The sequence below is a fragment of the Brachypodium distachyon genome, chromosome 3, assembly GCF_000005505.3.
Source record: "Brachypodium distachyon strain Bd21 chromosome 3, Brachypodium_distachyon_v3.0, whole genome shotgun sequence".
NCBI lineage: Eukaryota > Viridiplantae > Streptophyta > Magnoliopsida > Poales > Poaceae > Brachypodium > Brachypodium distachyon.
This window is the reverse complement of record NC_016133.3, coordinates 5,874,592-5,894,837: the sequence shown is the minus strand read 5'-3', so window position 1 is coordinate 5,894,837 and position 20,246 is coordinate 5,874,592. Positions and strand designations below refer to the sequence as shown.

The window sequence follows — 20,246 nt, the reverse complement described above, 5'->3', positions numbered from 1 at the left end:
GATTTTTTTTTTAGTTATGCCAAAAAAAATGTAAAAGATCAAGGGGTCGATATCTCCAGCGCACACATAGATTCATACGTATATTTTGACATTTTGTTCTTTATCTTTTTTTTGACTTTTTGTTAATTGCACATGACATAAACCAAATGGACAGTTTGCCTCCAATTGTTCGAATGGAATTGGAAGGTGCACCACCAGCGTAACTATCGTACATTGCTTCCTGACTGGAAGTGCATGATTGTTTTGTGGGCCATGAGACCAGAAGAAAATCAGAAGAAACTAGTGGCTGCAAGTAGAACTTAGAACACTTGGAGTACTGTGGGTAGCAGTCATTTTTCTTTCAGAATTCTATCCTGAGAACAACCGACTTCTCTATTTTTAGTGCTGGAAAGGTGCTGGCTCTTAGACAACTCGAATGGCAGTGCATCAGCAGATGGCCATGTGAGTTTAATTGGTTGGTGCATGTGGGCCAGACAAGCTGATTTAGCGGGTTTAGGATTGCATGACTAATGGTACTCCCTCCATCTAAAAATAAGTAACTTGAATTTATATAGATTTTTATATAAATCCTCGTCACTTATTTTAGGACGAAGGGAATATAAGATTTTATGTGTTTGATATAAATCTCAAATTCTCAATGAAGTCACCATGGTCAGGTCATGGTTGGTGGCTTCACTACTACAAAACGGTCTATATGCAACGTCACATCAATAACGGGTCCGGCGCGGCCGTTACTGATGAACCGAGAGGACACCGCCTGTCTCCGGCCAGCGACACATCAGTGGACGCGACCGCCACTGATGTACACTCATAGCTCGCGAGTAACATCAGTGGTGGTCGGTTATGAGGCGACCGCCACTGATGAACCATGCATCAGTAACGGTCGGCCTAACTCGACCGTTACTGATGTGTACACGATATCAGTAACGGTCGCGAAAACCTCGACCGACACTGATATTCGTCGCGTTTTAAATATGTTGGGCAGAGCCGCAGCTGGTCGCGCCGCGCGTCGTAACGGACCAGCTGCGGCCCCTTCCTCTCCGGCGACGGCAAGGTGTTGCCCGACCGCCGGCGAGCCCCCCAAGTAGCCCCTCCTCCCTCGCCCTTCCTCCTCCCCCCCCCCCCCCCCACCCACACACACCCCCGGCTCTAGTCAAGCAGATTATGAATGAAGGGATCAGAAGATAATTTCACCTCGTCCTTTTGGCCGGCCAATGCCCTGGCAAGAGCGTTAACCTCAACTACCTTTTGGGCGGCAAACGCAAGCCATGACTTGATCTCTTCGTCAAGCTTAGTCTCATTAACAAGATCCACAGCAGTGTGCATGAGTGAGCAGGAAGTGGAAACCACAAGCTTGTCTGCACGAATGCCATTACTTGATACGGCAGGTTGTAGTTACAAACCATCATAAGGGATAATTGCACAGCATGCTTACCCTTCCCAACAACAGCCTCAAGAGACTGTAGAGTGATGAGAGATGCAGCAAGATCGTCAGCCCAAATGTTGAGTCCATCTACAACACCAGCAAAGAGGTACTTTCCAGCAGGGAAACCACTCCTGACAAGAGCAAGAGTCTTGGTTCCACGTTCAAGGTCAAAACCATAAGCAGTCACACTGCTCAATGATGTAAGGGTCCTGAAGTTGTCAGAAATGGGTAAGTGTTTTAACCTTGCAAAAAGTATATGAGGGACAGTAGGTGTAAACATTATACACTGACATGTTAAACAAGCTTACTTGTATGATTCTGCAGGAACATCAGCAAAGTATGTCTCAACAAGCACATTCAATCCAGAAAGTGATGACTCAAGTTCCGTGTAAGCTGCAGAGAATGCAGCCAGTTGGTGAGAATCGAGGTCCTTGACAAGGGTGGGCTCATCAAACTGAATCCAAGAAGCCCCAGCTGCCTTCAACTCAACAATAACCTCCCTACAAACCATCACAAATCAAATTATCAACTGAATATTTAGGGGCAACAGTAGTCATCAACTTGTTTCATCGCTTACTTGTAGACAGGAAGGATGCTGCTAAGAAGGGAAAGAAGAGAGAATGATTTCTCTACACCCTTGGCAGGCTTTGAGAGCAGCAAGTATGAGACTGGTCCAACAAGTACTGGTACGGTGTCAATGCCAAGCTGCATGAGAAGCAAGTACACATAACATAAGACATACAAGCAAGCAGAAATAACCTTCAAAAGAAAGCAAACATATTCATTTTCAAGTGAGCATCGCAAAAAAAATCAGAAATCACTGCTGAACTCCAAAATTCTGAAAATCAGCATCCCGTTCCAACATGAAAGGGAATATAGACTGGATAACCATTAATTGGAACCCTTTCCATCTCAAACCTCCAATCAAACATCAAAGTAAATAGCCAAGTCACAAAAGGAGACTTGTCCAAATAAAGTACTAAAACTTGATAATTGATTAGAAATGGAAACATGCTTGGATGAGTGAAAAGCTCCTCCAAGCATGTTCCTCTTTTAGATGATTGATAGTTGTTGCTTTCACAGGGTTTGCCCTCCCGAGTGAGTATTGTATTACTCACTCAGGAGGGCGAACTGCTACAGTTCGTCAAAAAAAATGGAAACATGCTAAACAGATGTGACTTAAATAGATCTTGATCATCGTATTACCAACTCTTAACATACAATCAAGAATAACCAACTAACTAACACAAAAAGGGGGTACTTTCACAAAATAGATGAAGCCAGCTAACATATGATTCTAGTACCATACCGCCTTAGCCTCCTTGTACTCGTTGATAGCCTTGTGGGAAGAATAGGAGAACTTGGTGTTGGGACCCAATTCAGGGACGATAAAGTGGCTGTGAAAGCCAAAACACCAGTTAGTACAAATATTGTATACAGGGTAAACTATATGAGAGCAAGCTTAAACAGAAACAATGGACTTTTACTAGTAAAATTAGTGCACACAGGGTAAACTATATGAGAGCAATTTTAAACAGAAACCATGGCTTACTAGTTGGTGTCAAACCACTTGGTCATCTCCATAGCAGGGACAGTGGCATTTCCCCTAGCCATCAAGAAGTAGGTGCTCAAATTAATCTCACCCCCGGTCCACGAGTAGCGGTCTGGGACAGCCCCGAGCATGGCGGTTGTGTCGAGAACCTGGTCATAGTACGAGAAGGTGTTGCCGGGGATGTACTTGATCCCAGCACTAGCCATCTGCTTCCAGATGCTGGCCCTGAGGTCGGTGGCTACCTTCTTCAGATCCTCAGCGCTGCTCTTGCCATCCCAGAAAGACTCCAGGGCAAACTTGAGCTCCCTCTTGGCGCCCATGCAAGGGTATCCAACAATGTGGGACGCCATCTTTCTATCCAATAACAGAATTATAATCAGCCCGATTCACAATAATACCGCACGGATCTCTATGTTTATCACAACGTCAAATAAGAGAACGCATTGGTAAAGGACACAGCATTGCAGCTATTTTCCCTGAGTAACAATTTACTATCAAGTAAACCAACCAGCAACAAAATTACAACCATTTTTCCCAGTAACGATTTTGAATCGAGGCAACTAACTAGCAGCAAACATTATAGCCATTTCCCCCAGTAACAATTTCAAATCATAGTGAACTAACCAGCAGCAAACGTTCTAGCCAGTTTCCCCGCTAACAAGTTCCAATAGAGTAGACTAAAAGCAGGATCATATCATCATAGTAAACTGACAATATCAGATAACTTGATATAACTGAATGTAATTACACTGCATTAGAGATTGGCATATACGTAAAAAATGATAAAATAGAGACCCCTAAGCATTATCATATAACAGAAGATAGAATTGGAGCTCTTCAGATAAAAAAAGGAAATTACATAGTCAGCAGCTATTTTCATCAGAGGAGAGATGAACAAGATACTTGAACTTATTCCTGATGAATGTAAGAAATAAACCTTAAGAAGCTAAGACACTATCACTGCTATCAACAATTTCTCGTTCCTCGATTATGAGATGTGTTAACATGTTCCTACATGGGTGTCATTTCTAGATGTTGCTACTGAGTTCCGTGACAAATGGCAAGGAAATAGACGGTCCTCTATTTCAAAGGAAGATGTAAATGCAGCAAAATGGAAGCAGTTAAAGATAACATTGCAGCAAACACAAGGTTAGTGTTTAATCTCCTGCGGCCCTATTCACTTCTATTGCACATTGGCCAGTTATTAATTTCTGCATGTCAATAACAAGGTTAGTGTTCAATCTCCAGAAGACTAGCGGAAGCAAGAACAAGCAATCTCATCAAGGACGACCACTCAATTTAAATGACAAAGAAACTTAGTACTATTTTCAATATCAGAACTATGGGGAAAATTGAAAATCCTTTGAGTGAAAAGGATAAAAAGCAGTTTCAGATGGATCTAGAGCAAACAATTCCAGAAAATTCGAACACATGATGAAAATCCACACGCCAAGCCTAAGGGGGCGGGAGGTGGAGTCATTCGGATAGGCCATATTGAGTCCTGGTCAACAGGAGTAAACACCATTAAAAGAACCAATCAAGATCATCCTGATCGAACTGCAGCAGTGAAAGCATCTAATAAGATTGAAGGATCGAGCAGCAAAAATATCGAGACAAACGCACAAACAATAGTGATCGAGCTATACAAAAAAAAATCACGAAATGGTCTCGAGATTGAAAAGATTGAGGGATTCACACTCCGTGCCTTATCTCGATCAGAAGCAGTTTGAACAAAACGCAAGGACGCAACAAAACATTCATAATCGAAGACAGAACAGAAAAGACAACCGGTAGGGGATTGAGGGAAATTTACACACCACAATGCTTCAAACGCAACAAGCAACACCACCCCGGGATGCAGGATGCTTCAAACGCAACAAGCAACACAACCCCAGGATGCAGGATGAGAGAGAGAGGTAGACGAAGAAAAAAAGAAGGGAGGGGAAGGAGATGGCGAGAAGATCCGGTGAAACTTGATCAAGGAGAAACTATTATGACAAGCAGCATTGGTTTTGCACAGCTTGCGCTGCGCTGCCTTTGCCTGGCTGGCAGGCGGGCTCTCTTTCGGACGTGCCATCGGATGGCTATCCATGCCTGACGTGTCAGATCCGACGGTTGTAGAACCGCTGTCGTGCCACTCGAATCCGGCGGTTCTAGGCCAGATACCGGCCCTCGGATGGGGAGCGTGCGGTCCTGATGGTACATTATGTACAGCCAAGCACCAGTGACGGGGCGAAGCGGTTTCTTCGCCGCCGCTGCCGTTCCGCCAATGTTCCGCGGCGGCCGGCCTGAATAGCGAGTCGTCTGTTCTTCAGCAAAAGCCAGCGGGTATGTGCAACCAACCAGCAACACGAATCCCAACACTTGCAGTCGCAGATCCTCCATGCTCGAGTCCAGATCACCCCCAAACCCGTAACCTTCCTCAGAGGATTCCCCCGGGGATGGTGTCTCCGGCCATCCTCCCTCCTACCGCAGCGGCGCACCGCCTCGGCTAGCCGGAAGCCCAGAAGGCCGGAACCCCTTGTACTGCCCGGCGGCGCCGGCGGAGAGGTTTTCTTTTTTTTTTTGATGGTCGGTAGGGAAGTCTTTCTTTAGTCTTAACGTACCCAAAGTGCCGATTATCTAGATGATTTATTAGTCTCACTGAAAATTGGGGGCCCACGTACCTTGCATAAATCAGATTTATGCTATCGAGATTACCCATAAAAAATTATGCTGACAAGAAAAATAAAAGTCCCTCCGCCAGATGTGGTCTTCTGTCTCCCGTATCTTCGGGTTGGTATATCGATCGAGTTAATCTTGTTGCTGATGCTTTGCTCGTTTCATTAAGTGTCACGTCCAGTGCGTGATTTAGATAGTGTCGTGTGTTCAATTTAGGGCATGTACAACAATACCCATCAGTTATCTGTAAGAAGTGACACCTAAGATTTTTTGTGAGGCGGAGGAGAGAGAGAAGAGAGAGACCGAGACAGTCGGTAAAAATACACTCTGATTATTTCCATGCAAATCGGACCTTGCAGACTGATATTTTTCCGTTGTATGAAGAGGTTGGCTTGATCGTGAGCCGGAGCTTGTCCGAGAAAATAGGTTTGTTCCTTGCCTTTTGAAGACAAACATGAAATGAGATGAACTTCCATGTGTGGGACGAAACGGACACTATAAATGGAGGCGACCGACGAAACTCGACCGAGGGTATGCGTAAAAAGTCAAAACTATCGTCTGTCCAAGATTTGAACATGTGTTGTTATAATTAAGAAGGAACAAGACAAGGATGGGTCCCACTAACTTGTCACGCCCGTTTCACATGTGTTCTTTTGGTTAAAGAGGAATCAGACCACAGTGGGCCCCACAAACTTGCCACGTCCGCCATCTTCTTCCTCCTCTCGCCGGCTGCCCGGGCTCGCGTTGCTCCTCCCGCGCGTGCGCCTTCGCTGCCTCACGCACGTGTGCCCAGCTCCCCCAGTCAGCCCGTCTTTTTCCTCCTCTGGGCGCTGCACCGCCTTGCGTTGCTCCTCCTGTGCACGCGCGTCCCTCGTTGCCAGGGCCATGTCCTACCGACGCCGCCATGCCATACAACTGTCGCCTCCTTCCTAACCACGACGAAACAACCGTGTCATGAGATGCGCATCGTCCACCTCTATGTCCTGACGCTAGGAATTGCCGCGGGAACGAGTACATCAAGCAGGTGTTCGATTTCTTCGACTTCGGCCACCATCGCTTCTCCGGCGAAATTCTGGCGCCTCGTCCATGGAAAGCTCGTGATTTTCCTCTAGCAGCTTCGGGGGGATCTCCTCTTTCTCACTACAAGAAATATCTTATTCGGTGACAGATAGCCCCATGAAAAAATTCCAATCCGTCACGCAAAATACTTTTTTTATGACGGCTTAGGGTTTCCCTTCACCTAAGATTATTAAAGCATGACGGAATCGTTTTTCGTCATTGAAAACCGTGGCCGATTAAGTGCGTAACGGAATTTAGAGCGTGCTACATTCAACCGTCACCTAAGTCAGCAATAGAAATAAAAAGGAAAATTGAGTTGTGGTGGGTTTCGAACCCAGGTCATTGGGGGTGGAAATAGATCGCTTACCGCTAGCACTACTACAGAAAGGCTTATCAGTAACGATCGAAAAACCGCATCACTAACGGGCGGGGCGACTGTTACTAACTTACTGCCAGTAATGATGGTCATCATCAGTAACGGTCGCTCCGACCGTTACTGATGATACAATCATAAGTGGCGGGTGGCCCAACCGTTAGTGATGATTCCCATCATCAGTGACGGTCACGTTACGCGCCCGTCACTGATGATTGGAATCATCACTCACGGTCGCTGTGTTCCATTAGTGTCGGTGAGGCAACCGACACCGATACGTTTTCAGTAATTAAAAAATAATTAAAACCACAGAAAATACACAGCATTTATACATAAAATAAACAGCATGTATACAGAAAATACACAACACATAGATTCGAATTAAAATCACAGCCACATCAATTAAAGCATACAAATGTATCTCATGCAACGTTCACTTCACGACATTGATTACAAAGTTTCAAATTTTCATAGCAAAGTCAAGTTTGAAGCTACTATTGTGGGTGAACCCTAGTAACCACTTCTTCCACGTGTTCGTAGAAATCCCCACTCGGCTTGATGACCTCATTGCTGATGAGATGGCCGAACTCCCTTTGAATGTTATACATGATCCATTTAGATCTATGTGCCATTGTCATTCGGGGCCGCCAGTACTCTTCCACAGCCGCGATTCATCCCTTCCACTCAGGTTTGAACATGCTGGCATTCTCCATAAGGATGTGCCAGCAGTAGTATCCACAGTACACACTGCCGGGCGGCTGTTGATTGCAAGGAAACCTGTGGTTGTGGTGAGGCTCGTTGCGATAGCCTTTGCCAGCTAGTTTTTGCTTGCTCACAACTTTCCAGGCAGTGTTAATGAGTGTTTTGATTGGTTTCCAGTAGAGACCTCGAGCACCCTTCGGGCGAAATAGTGAATCGAAATAGTATACAGCGGACCAAGGCAAACAAATGAGTAGTGTCACCCAATGGTCTCTGTTTTCAAAAGAAACGAACTTTAGTAACTAATGGTGTATAAGAAAGACTGAATTAGAAAAAACAAACGGTTCCATATATAAAATTCAACTTACTCCAAATTAAGGAAGAAGAGGATAAAGTCGTGGTCAGTGTATTTATCCAGACATTCCAGCAAGTATTTGGTCGCCAGAGCTCTTGAGTGCTCCTTTTCTAGCTCTAGACCGATGTCACCGTAGTTGAACACCGCAGGGTCTAGTAGGCAGACCACAACCATAACAGGTTGACATCAAGGTTTTGGCGGTTGAAGAGGTGGAACAGTTCGTTGAATTCCACACCAAAGGTTATAAGACGTTCCTGAATGCCCCCGGTTTCTTGGTCAAAGAAGCAATACTCTCGTGGTATTCAAACATTGATTTATTGGGCATGCTGTTGAGAACCAGCTGATGCTTGCATGTAGAACTGATGAAGCTCTTGCATCTCTCTTGACACGGCACGCAGTGAAGCTTCGGTGAGCATCGATCTTCCAGGATAGTAAATAAGCACCCGGTCAAACTCCCTAGCCACGAGATAGGATCCATTTTCCAATCTCTGGCCTTGACAGGGGTTCTTCATGAGAACGTCAGTCCTATTGTCTTCCCACACTCCAGTTATGTCAGGCACATAGTGCATCTCATCTTCCTTGACATTCGAGGAATCCTTGCTGGTCTTGCCTCCGCGCCCCCTCTTTTTATGACTCCTCTTATTGTCCCAATCCTTTTGCTCCTCTGCCTTGTACTTGTCATCGATCTTGCAGCCACCCATGGACTCAGCGGCACCCAAGAGAGAGAACATCAGTGGCGGTCGCGCCACGAGCGACCGTTACTGATATGATCTGGGCGTTAGTGGCGGGCGCGTTCGGGCAATCGTTAGTGATGTACCACTCATCACTAACGGTCGACCATTCAGCGACCGTCACTGATGACTCTCGCAGGGAATGATGGGACATTGGTGGTGGTCGCCTCGCGCGACCGTCATTGATGTATGGCTGGGCGGGGACGGGCAAACCCCCGTCTGTTCTTCAGTGACGGTCGGGGCCGCGACCGACAGTGATGTTGTTCATCACTAACGGTCGCGTCCGACCCGTTACTGATGTGTTGTGAGATATAGACCGTTTTGTAGTAGTGTAGGCTAGTCTTGGATTGATGTTTTGGATAGAAGTTTAGCTCATTTGTACAACACTTAGTTACTTCTGCTGCCACAACAATAGAAATGAAACGGAATTTAGAGCGTGCTACATTCAACCGTCACCTAAAGTCACTAAGTCAGCAATAGAAATAAAAAGGAAATTGAGTTATGGTGGGTTTCGAAACCAGGTCATTGGGGGTGGAAATAGATTGCTTACCGCTGGCTAGTGTTGGATTAATGATGTGGATAGAAGTTTAGCTCTTTTGTACAACACTTAGTTACTTCTTCTGCCACGGCAATAGAAATGAAAAGGAAAATTGAGTTGCGGTGGGTTTGGAACCCAGGTCGTTGGGGGTGGAAATAGATCGCTTACTGCTAGGCTAGTGTTGGATTGATGCTTTGGATAGAAGTTTTCAAACCCAGATCGTTGGGGGTAGAAATAGATCGCTAGTTGGAGCCAGAAGACGCCGGCGACAGTGATTTGAGAAACAGATCACCGTCCCGGTGAAAAAAATGACGAAGAGGGTTGGATGATCATTCCAGATCCGGTCAGACAGATCCGAGAAGACCTGGCCGCACTAACTCCACGATGAGGTCGAAGCAAACCGAGTCTCATCGATCGGAAAAGGAACCAATGGACCAATACGTGTAGACGATCTGCAAAACACATAGACATAACCAGATCCACCACTCCAAAAGAGTAGCGACCAACCGTCCCGCACTCCTCAACGCCACCGGCAGGAACGCCGTCGACGAGGTGGATAAGGAGTCGGGAAAACCTTATTGTTGACATGCACAGTGCTGCCATCACCACCATAGCTCGGCTGCCGGCTGACCAAATCCTAATTTTTGAAGACCTGCTATAACACCAAAACATAGAGAAAGCAGGGACGTCGTTTCCCGGCCGGCCAGCCAGGAGACGAGATCGATCTTGACCGACCGCTCTGGTTGGCGGCTAGGGCACGAGACTTTTCCTATCGGGTGGGATTAGTTCCAGGTTGCAACACCTGAGTTGGTAAAATTTTACCGGCTAATACTCAAATAAACCCAAAATATTTTGTGAGGCTCATGCCTAAGTACGCATGAACAATAATTCATCTTGTGCTAATCATTGCACTGCGGCATTTGGTTTGATTTAGGCCTATGATCGTGGCTGGATGTTCGTTATAAGTCTAAAAACTTAACATTTTCTGCGACCAACGAGGTCGGAATTATTCACAAGTCCTGATTGATGAAGATGAAAAGGATTGGAAAGAATTTTCTAAGAAAAGAGACAAAGAAGGTCGCCATGGTAGTAGCTGCCTTGTCAGCTGGAAGAAAGTTTGTGCCCGAGGTGGAGGACTCGGGGTCAAGGAGATGCACATTGTAGCTTGCAGTCTTCTCTCAGGTTCAGGCTCAGACGCTCAGATGGCTGTGCTTCCATTGGGACCCGAACGATAGACCATTGAAGGGAACTTGAACGTTTAACTGATATGGAATTGAATACAAGAATTTAATTTGAAATTTTATGAAGTCACACGGTAACTAAACCCAATTCCTTCCCCTAAAAATACTAAACCCAATTTTTTTCTAAAAGCCATAATTTCTCTAGAATTGCCTCTCGCTCTACAATTCCAATGTGAGTATGTGACAGACAACATGATTTTTGAATCTGGATTAAATTCAACCAAATTAAATATTATATAATTTTTTAATGAAATGAGGGGTACCAAAAGAGTTGTAACTCTATTTGTTGTGTGTACTTCGACTGATCTAGGAGACGAGAAGAATGATTGCTTCTGGAGTGATGGTTGGTTGAATGGTGCTTCCCGACGTCCATGCCCCTGATATCTTTAAGCTTGCTTATGGGAAAAAAAATCGGTTTTTGAGGGAAATAGAGATGGTAGATTGGTAGGTGGATGAGAGGATTACACAGAATTAGAACAACTCCCTCTATTCCTAAATGTAAAAAGTCATAATTTTTTCATAAGTCAGACTTTTTTTTAACTTTAACCAAATCTACAGAAAAACCTACCAACACCTAGGACTTCAAATTATTAGATTCAATATGATATATATTCCTCTTTATATTATAGTTATTTAATATTCTAGACGTTGTATTTTTTTTTTGTAAACTTGCTCAAACTTTCAGAAGTTTGACTCAGCGCAAAGTTAATACTTCCTACATTTATAAATGAAGGGAGACATCTTAGTTGGATCAACTCATGCACCTAGGGTAACAGATTCAGGGAGCTATTCTTTCTGATACGCGAGACCGGGCTCGATGGATTTACGGTGTCTGGGAGTTCACTTCCACTGGACTGAAGGTTAACTTTCAGAAATCCAACCTCATTCCCATTAACATCCCCCCGAGAACTTGCTGATTTATTTGGATGCCAACTTGGCTCTCTCCCCTTCACTTACCTTGGATTACCAATGGGTAACACCAAGCCTAGGATTGATGATTTTCTACCTATGGTTCAAAGAATTGAGAAAAGATTATCAAGCTTCTCTAGCATGCTTTCATATGGAGGCAGGCTTCAACTTGTTAACTCTGTTCTATCAGCCTTACCCACATTCTATATGAGTAATTTTATTTTGCCTACTGGAGTGATTAACCAGATTGACAAATACAGAAGACATTGCTTATGAAGAGGCCAGGACATCACGAAGAAAAACCCTCCACTAGCAGCATGGGAGATGGTCTGCAGACCCAAAAAAGAAGGTGGGCTGGGCATTAAAAATCTGGCTGATCTGAATAAGGCACTCATCATGAAAAATGTTCACAAGTTTCTTAATCATGCTGATCACCCATGGGCACATCTTGTCTGGGAGCTACACTACCCACATGGGAGCCACACGGCTAATCCTATGAATGCATCATTCTGGTGGAGAAGACACTCTGAAACTGATGCATTTGTATAAGAGGAATGCTAAATGCACTATTCATAGTGACACTACTGCAATCTTCTGGAAGGATAGGTGGTTAGACAATATCTTAGTGCATCAGTGGCCACAGCTCTTTTCCTTTGCCCTGGATCAGAGCATGACAGTTGCTGACATTTTCAAATGCAATGACTTGCCCTCATTGTTTGCTCTACCCCTCTCTGTTGATGCATATCACCAGCTTCAGGACATGATTCATCTTATCCAGCTAACAAATATTGATCCTCGGCATGATTGGGACATTATCTCCATGCCTAAAGGTTATTGTACTGTTGCTGCCTATGACCTATTTGTGAATCATGTTGACACTCCTGCCACATTTATGTGGAACTGGAAATCCTACTGCGAGTTCAAGCACAAAGTTTTCATTTGGCTACTCCTTATCAACAGACTCAACACTAGAGCCATGTTACAACAGAATTTTTTTATCCACCCCTCATATGCCTGCACTCTCTGCCAGGGAAATCAGATTAAGACCAGAGATCACCTCTTTTTCCGGTGCCCATTCTCATTGAATTGCTGGAGATACATCTGCCCTGAATGTTTAGGAGCTGAAACAGCAATTCATGGTCTCTTTTCATATGAAAATTACTTCTCTGGTTTGCTGGAGTATCTGGAAAGTGAGGAATGATTATATCTTTAATAATGTGAGACCTTCCCTCTACAGATATAGGCAAATCTTCAAAGGTGAGCTTAACCTAGTCTTTCATAGATCTAGGAGAAAGAAATATTACTAGTTTGCTAACTAGATTGAGAACTTTCGCTAGTCTGACTGATAATTTCCCATTATCGGTCTTGTACATATTTTTAATATATTTTAATAAAGTTGCGGTAGATCATTGACCTACTATTTTCCCTTAAAAAAACGGCGTCTGGGAGTTTCTCTGCAAAATACTACCTATGAGATTCAGTTTATTGGCACAATTGTGAAGCCACTTCTGAAAAGAATCTGGACTCTGAAGATGGAAGGAAAAGTGAAACTGTACATCTGATTGCTAATGCAAAACTCCGGATGGCACCCCTCGGGTTTGGGTACGGGACAGCTCTATCATACCCGTACCCGACGACCGGATACGAAATTTTACCATACCCGCCACCCGCCACGGGTATGGGTTACCCGCTGGTATTTTTACCCAACTTAAAACACCGTTATTTCGGCAAGCGGTTTAACAGCGAACAGACAGCAACATTCAATAATCAACAACAGGAACAACAACATTGGAGGGTGGCATCGAGGGACTCGAGGCTCCCGACGCGGGAGGCCGTGGCGCCGAAGACGCGGAGCGCGCGCACGACAGGGAGCGACCAGCAGCCGTGGGACTCCTGCAGGGGGCCGAGCGCGTGGAGGACGAGGTCCAGGGCCTTCTAGTGGTTGCCCGCGGACGAGCACGGCCGCCTCGAGGGAGGCGAGGCCGGCGGGCCAGGCTTGGGCGGTCCCTTGCGCCGCGTCGGGAGGAGGGAGCGTGCTGGAGCGGAGGAGGTGGGATCTACGGAGCTATGGAGTGGAGGAGGCGGGGCGGACTGGAGTGGGAGCGGTGGCGCAGGAGGGGCGGCGGGGCGGCGGAGTGCGGAATTGCGTGGTCGCTCGTGAGAGGAGGCGCAGGAGGGGCGGCCGACAGGGGATGAGATGAGGCCCTGAGTGGGAGGTGAGGGGAATAGGGCATGGGATTAGGGTTAGGTCTTGTGGCCATCCTCGTTATATACCAAAGCTATTGGGTTGGGCCTTCTGCAAGATTTAATGGGCTTTGTATTGGGCTGAGAAGTGAGAACTTAGGTGCGGATAGACGGGTAGACGGATTCGGGTAGTAAAATACCATACCCGTACCATTCACATATTTGTGGGTATTATTTTTTACCAAACCCGTATCTTAAACGGGTAGAAATCCGTCGGGTATGCGGGTATCGGGTACCCATTGCCGTAGAACAGGGATTGGATGGCCGATAGTTTAAGGTTGAGCCGTTGGCCTCACAACGACGCCTGCATTGTTTGTGATCAATCGGATAAAAAGTGCAGTCCATCTCCTTGTGCACCGCCCTTTCGCGAAGGAGGTCTGGCGATGCTTTACGGTCAGTGACTAAACTAGAAGTGTTCCTAAAAAAAAAAGTGACTAAAACAGAAGTGGCGCCTTCCGCAACGGCGCAATGTGCTCGGCAAGCCCATTATTTCAAAGATTGGTGGTCGACCGACGACCATATCTTGGAGAAAGCAAGATGAAGGTTTGGAGAAATCAAACCATTCTAGTAGCTAGGGGCTTTATATACGTTGTTTGCATATATGTTAGGAGAAAATTTGCATGTGTGCACTCGATGCTTGTCGCGATGTTGTTGCAGGAGTCGAGTTTATTTATTTGTATCAGCTCGATGCTTAAATAAATCTACACATTTGGAGAGAAAAAAAGGGTTGAAGAATTCGATCGGCAATATCAAAGCCGCCACGGTGTTCCAACGTTCTTTGCCTGCACCGCCGTTCCTGAAGCTTTCGATCAGCTGCGTAAGCTTCTCATACGAGCCGCCTTCCTCCTCCTCTGCTCCGCATTCTCCTCTCCAGCCATGAGCGCCAACACAGCGCGCGCGACGTGCCCGTCGTCGTACAAGATCATCACGGACGCCATGGGGGACGCTGACCCCGAGCACAGAGAAAAGCAAACACCGGATTGAGAAAACCAAAACGAGGCAAGCAACATAGAAGCATGCAGGATATGCATTCAGTCAGTTCATACAGAACCCTTTTATTTCCCTTAAAAAGTTCATCCAGAAGTCCAGAACCATAGAACACAGCAAATTCATCGGCAGTGCAATGCTGCTATAGCAGTTGTACTTAGTTCTCCCCTACGGTTCCTTCGGCAATTTATCATTCATCAACGACAGAGTTTCTGGTTTCCTTGCGGCCACTTCCCCCGAAGATCTGAATCAGCCGCGTCAGGTTCTCATTCGACGACCCACCTTTCTCCACCGCTCTATGCGCCCTCTCGGCCTCTCCCCGAACTCCTTGGCCTTCCTCCTCCTCTCCTCCGCCGCCTCCTCATCCCCCATGAGCTCCGACACGGCCCTCGCGACGTCCCCCCGGAGCACCAGCACGGCCTCGTCCTCAAACAGCTTCACGGGCGTCAAGCCCGCGCCGACGGAAACGCCGACGCCGAGCACGTCCACGACCAGCTTCTCGTTCAAGAACTGATCGGCGAAATGCGGCCATATCACCACCGGCACGCCGTGCGCCATGGACTCCACCTCCGAGGTTCCAGCCGCAGTGGGTCACGAAACCGCCCACGGCGCGGTGCGCCAGGATAGCCAGCTGCGGCGCCCAGCCGCGCACCACGAGGCCCCGCCCTGACGTGCGCGTCTCCAGGGCCTCCAGCCACGCTTGCGCCTCTGGCGAGGCCACCTCGGACTCCTTCACCACCCCCAGGAACGGCTTCAGAATAGTACAATTAACTGGATGCACAGAAGGTGTTTGTGATATTGCTTAGCTGCGTCATGTTAAAATCGTGGAGTAATGTTAAACCATAATATGTTGTACTTATTCCTTTGCTGTTTGATGCATGATTAATCCTGCATGCTGAGCCTCGGATCCCCGATGCAATATTTGGTACATGCTGCCACACTTGATTTGGTTAGCTAGTCTATTCAGAATGTGATGTATAGTTACATATATGTCTATGAAACCTTTGTGAACATGTTGCCACACTTAATTTCTTCTTAAAGTACTACCATAACCCAAAGTCAAAGATGATAAGTAACTAGTGACGAGAATCTATTAGAAGTTGGCATAACAGTGACCTGATTACAGGATAAAAGTAGCTAACTGTACTTAATTAATCTCCAGTGATTTGGTGAACCAACGGTGGTGTGGTTCCTCGTGCTAACATGAACCAACAGTGCTCTAGAGACATCATCATGTAGACTATCTCATTGTACTTTGGTGTCATCAGATATCCACCTTTGCAGCTAGCAGCTACAAAGTTGTTAGTGCTATTGGTTACTAGATTGTATCCGTTTTCCTGCATGTAATTCACTCTCTTAAATTGTTATCAGTATCACATGATGTTTGCTTCCTTATTTGCCTGCAGAGCGCTATTAATTTTCTAATGGTTGTATACAAGAAGTAATTTCCTTCAATGGGTGGCTATTTAGCTGATGCTTGCGTGGTATTTACAAATGTACAAGAGCTTATCCATGTTGTTCTCCTGTTAGAAACTTACTTGATTTTAGTTGATCCACATGGTATTTCAGAAATAATGTGTTTTTCTTTATTGATGTAGCCGGATCTTAATAGACTTGAACACTTCGTTCAGACAGTAGGTTTCTACGAGTACTAAAATATTTCAGAAAAGAGCTCGCTTGCACCAGGTAAACCAGGATGCCAAGCTTGATTTTGTGTGTGTACTGGATCCGCATAACTTCATATTTGCTTTTCTAGGTTACATCTTACATGCATGTAGCCTTATTCCACAACATAATCTGTTATTTTATTCTAACTCAAAGTACAGTAGTTCACTGGCCTGTGTAATCAGGGACACATGGCCTGTGTATCTTATTATCTATGGCCTCTGAAACTTGTTTTATTCCAACTCAATTTTTTGCTTGCCATCGAATTTCTGCTCTAACTTGATAACCTCATCTGGACACCTGATATCATATTAGACAGAACTAAACCAACAATGTTGCGCCATCATAGGAATATGCTAACTACCGAGGGAAGGTGGCTACAAACATTGGAAATTCACAACCTGGGATGGCTACCGATGGCTCACATTCACAAAGTACTCTTGAGAAGACAAGAAAGAAGAACAGAGTTTCCAATGTTAACATGAATGAAGCCAGTGTGTTGTTTCGAAGGGAATATTTTCCTGACCTGAATCTGAATATTTGTCTTGATGAAATGTATGAATCAACTACGTATTGCAACACTTGTATTGAACTGAGTGTTTTTCGTCAATTGAATTATATGAATTTGGTACTACCGAAGACCGAACAGTGTAATCAGATTGTAGCACTAACAATCTGCTGATTGTTGAGGCGTTTTCCAAATGAGTCTCGATTTGAATTTCAAGGCAATTTTGTATTGTGCTTGAAAATTTATTCTGTGGCATTTTCCACAAGTGCCTAAATTTAACTTCGAGACAATTTTTATAATGTGCCTGAAAATTTAATAGGCGGCAGGGTTCAAAACTGCCTCAAATTTGAAGTCATGGCTTTCTTTGATTTGCCTTAAATTCTGATTTTTGGAGGCATTTTTTTAAAAGTGCTTCAAAAGTTCTTTCCCTGCACCTTTTTTTTAGGCAATTTACAGTGCCTTCGAATATACTCCGTGACATAGGTTTAGACACTCCACCGTCTGGAAGTGCCAAACTAGCAATCAGCACATTGACGAGGTCCTTATGAACCTCACAATTTATGCCATGGTGTGTGTCACTTTTGACCCCACCATTGATAGGTGGTTCTGCTTTCTTGATCAGTCACACGTATAACAGCTGAAAAGAGCCGTGTACTTGATTCCGATTGTCAGATGGTGGATCGTCTTGTTTCTCCGGACATGCATCAGGAGCCAAGGAAAGAAAACCGTAATCAGAATTGTCGTACTCGTAGGAGTGAAGTTTCAAAAAAAAAAATGATGCAAGGTGTGGGTGTTTAATTTTGTCCCACATGTCCGCGACGGATCCTGCTTCGGTGAAGTTGCTCCGGCGAGTCACCACGATTCTTTACCCCTTCCATCTGTCTTTCAAATGACATCCAACGGCTCAGCCTTGAACCGAGGCAAAACGTCCAACACTTGCGTTTTCGGCAGATGAGCACAGGACACTCCGAACAAGGAAAAGCACCGATCACAATACACACTCACCAAAGCTCCACCCAAACTCGTGCTGTAGCTACAGTGTGCCCTCGGTACTGCGAAGTCATCATATAATCGGCTGCCGCTTGTTATCCGTTCATCATGCATAATGGGAGAATACGAGCAATCCAGGACCCCGGAGAAAACAGAGAAAAACAAACACTGTAAATGTTTTTGCATACACCGTACCTCAATCCAACACGTCAAATCGCATGCAATTAAAGTTCTGCTCAAAGTTGTTTCCTCACCGGATTGAGAAACCCAAAACGAGGAGGCAAGCAACATAGAAGCATGCAGTCACTTCATACATAACCTTTTTTTCCTGAAGAGTTCATCCAGAAGGATCAGAACCATAGAACACAGCAAATTCATCTGCAGTGCAATGCTGGTTCTAAAATGCTGCTCTCGTAGCAGTTGTACTTGTTGTTCCCTACCGTTCCTTCGGCAGTTCATCAACGTCAGAGTTTCAGGTTTCCTTGCGGGCTGCGGCCATTTTCCCCGAAGATCTGTATCAGCCGCGTCAGGTTCTCATACGACGACCCACCTTTCTCCACGGCTCTATGCGCTCTCTCCCCGAACTCCCTGGCCTTCTTCCTCCTCTCCTCCGCCGCCTCCCCATCACCCATGAGCTCCGACACCGCCCTCGCGACGTCGCCCCGCAGCACGAGCACGGCCTCGTCATCGAACAGCTTGACGGGCGCCACGGCCGCGCCGACGGACACGCCGGCGCCGAGCACGTCCACGACCAGCTTCTCGTTCAGGAACTGGTCGGCGAAATGCGGCCACGTCACGACCGGCACGCCGTGCGCCATGGACTCTATCACAGAGTTCCAGCCGCAGTGGGTCACGAACCCGCCCACGGCGCCGTGCGCCAGGATGGCCAGCTGCGGCGCCCAGCCGCGCACCACGAGTCCCCGCCCCGCCGTGCGCGTCTCCAGGGCATCCAGCCACGCTTGCGCCTCCGGCGAGGCCACCTCGGACTCCTTCACGACCCACAGGAACGGCTTCCCGGAGTCCTCGAGCCCGTGCCCGACCTCGAACAGCTGTCCGGGGAGCTTCCGCGCGAGGCTGCCGAAGCTGGCGTACACCACGGAGCCGGGCTCCATGGCGTCGAGCCACGCGGTGACCGCGCTCTGGAGGTCGGCGCCGGAGGACTCGTCGTGCCCGCGCGAGGCCACGTCTTGCCGGCTGTTGTTGACGAGGCAGAACGGGCCCAGCGCCCACACCGGCTTTCCCAGCGCCGTCTCGTAGCACGCCACGAACTGCTCCTCGAGGCCCAGGAACGTGTTCACCACGGCGCCGTCCGCCGTGCGCATGGCCTCCATCGCCTCCTCCTGGAACGCCTCGAACCCGGGCGAGTTCAGGAACCCAGGCCCCGTAGCCTTGGTCACTTCCACGCGCACCGGCATGCCCGGCACCGCGTACGCCTCGCTCTCGTCCTCGGGAACTAACCCGTGTTCGGCGGCGGTGGCGACGTTGATGTCGCAGAGCGAGTAGAAGCAGGAAGGCCCGTGGAAGAAGAGGCGCGGGACGCCGACGCGCGTCGCCACGGCGGCCGTCCACGAGTTGCACCAGTCGGCGACGATGCAGCTGGGCCGGCGCGCCTGGGGCTGTGCGCGCAGGTAGGCCTCCAGCGGGCCGGCGAGGCGGTGGATGGCCTGGAACAAGGGGAGGAAGTGGCTGTTGTCCTTGATCTGGTCGATGTTCTCGAAGCCCGGGGGAAGGACGACGTCGTCTTCGTCTCCGGCGGCGGCGGGCGGCGGGAACGGGAGCGCGACTATCTCTAGCGGGAGCTTGGCGTGCCGCGCCCGCTCCACGACGCCGCGCAGCCGCGCCGCGTTCACGGGCGTGGTGACGAGGCTCGCGCGCGCGCCGCGTTCCGCGATGAGGAGCGCGAGGTCGGCCATGGGGATCATGTGGCCCGGCGCCGCGAGGGGGACGAGGACAAAGTGCGGCGGCGATGACGTAGCAATAATTGAGTCCTCCGTCGGCGCCATTGCAGACGTGTTCTGTTGGCCCGCCGGATGAGTGGTGCAAGAAGCCAGCGCTAGACTGGCGGTGGAGATGTCAGATGGGGATTTCTTTTCCCATATGTATTTGGGTGTGTATTTATGAACTGGCACGTTTAATATTTGGACTCGTTAATATTTTTCCTTTTTCCGTTTCTTGGTCTACTGGCATTCCCCTGTCACTGTATCTTTTCCGAAGGAGACAGCCGATATTTATGTGGCAGTTAATCTTTATTTATAATTAAAATTAAGCAACGCCCTATTTTCTCGCATATCCGAAGAACCGACTCTAT

General features: G+C 47.2%; 2 protein-coding genes and 2 long non-coding RNA genes across 4 annotated transcripts; 1 reads left to right on the top strand and 3 right to left on the bottom strand.

The window, feature by feature from the left end:
• Nucleotides 1-1,149: 1,149 nt before the first annotated feature.
• On the bottom strand, nucleotides 1,150-3,328 carry LOC104583973 (5-methyltetrahydropteroyltriglutamate--homocysteine methyltransferase 2). The gene is made up of 6 exons (XM_010238028.1): nucleotides 2,979-3,328; nucleotides 2,736-2,823; nucleotides 2,004-2,131; nucleotides 1,735-1,926; nucleotides 1,436-1,635; nucleotides 1,150-1,358 (listed from the first exon to the last, which is right to left on the bottom strand). The coding sequence occupies exons 1-6, from the start codon at nucleotides 3,326-3,328 to the stop codon at nucleotides 1,150-1,152; spliced, it is 1,167 nt and encodes a 388-aa protein (XP_010236330.1).
• An 8,613-nt stretch (nucleotides 3,329-11,941) lies between these two features.
• Nucleotides 11,942-13,800, bottom strand: LOC112271452. The gene is made up of 2 exons (XR_002964428.1): nucleotides 13,013-13,800; nucleotides 11,942-12,727 (listed from the first exon to the last, which is right to left on the bottom strand). It is a non-coding gene; the product is annotated as an uncharacterized LOC112271452 (long non-coding RNA).
• Nucleotides 13,801-14,517: 717 nt separating this feature from the next.
• On the top strand, nucleotides 14,518-17,164 carry LOC112271726. Its single transcript, XR_002965016.1, has 2 exons — nucleotides 14,518-16,461; nucleotides 16,790-17,164. It is a non-coding gene; the product is annotated as an uncharacterized LOC112271726 (long non-coding RNA).
• A 923-nt stretch (nucleotides 17,165-18,087) lies between these two features.
• Nucleotides 18,088-20,045, bottom strand: LOC106866541 (UDP-glycosyltransferase 73C3). Its single transcript, XM_014901112.2, has one exon. It carries the CDS (start codon nucleotides 19,939-19,941, stop codon nucleotides 18,403-18,405), a length of 1,539 nt encoding a protein of 512 aa, XP_014756598.1. The 5' UTR covers nucleotides 19,942-20,045; the 3' UTR covers nucleotides 18,088-18,402.
• Between the last annotated feature and the right edge of the window lie 201 nt (nucleotides 20,046-20,246).

What these genes read in the sequence shown, in the direction of transcription:
- LOC104583973 (XM_010238028.1), bottom strand. Translation starts at nt 3,328, where the DNA reads ATGGCGTCCCACATTGTTGGATACCCTTGCATGGGCGCCAAGAGGGAG. An exon ending in AAGTGGTTTGACACCAACTA is followed by an intron (nt 2,824 to 2,978) that starts GTAAGCCATGGT and finishes TGGCTTTCACAG; the next exon opens with CCACTTTATCGTCCCTGAAT. An exon ending in TGAGGCTGTTGTTGGGAAGG is followed by an intron (nt 1,359 to 1,435) that starts GTAAGCATGCTG and finishes GCATTCGTGCAG; the next exon opens with ACAAGCTTGTGGTTTCCACT.
- LOC106866541 (XM_014901112.2), bottom strand. Translation starts at nt 19,941, where the DNA reads ATGGCGCCGACGGAGGACTCAATTATTGCTACGTCATCGCCGCCGCAC.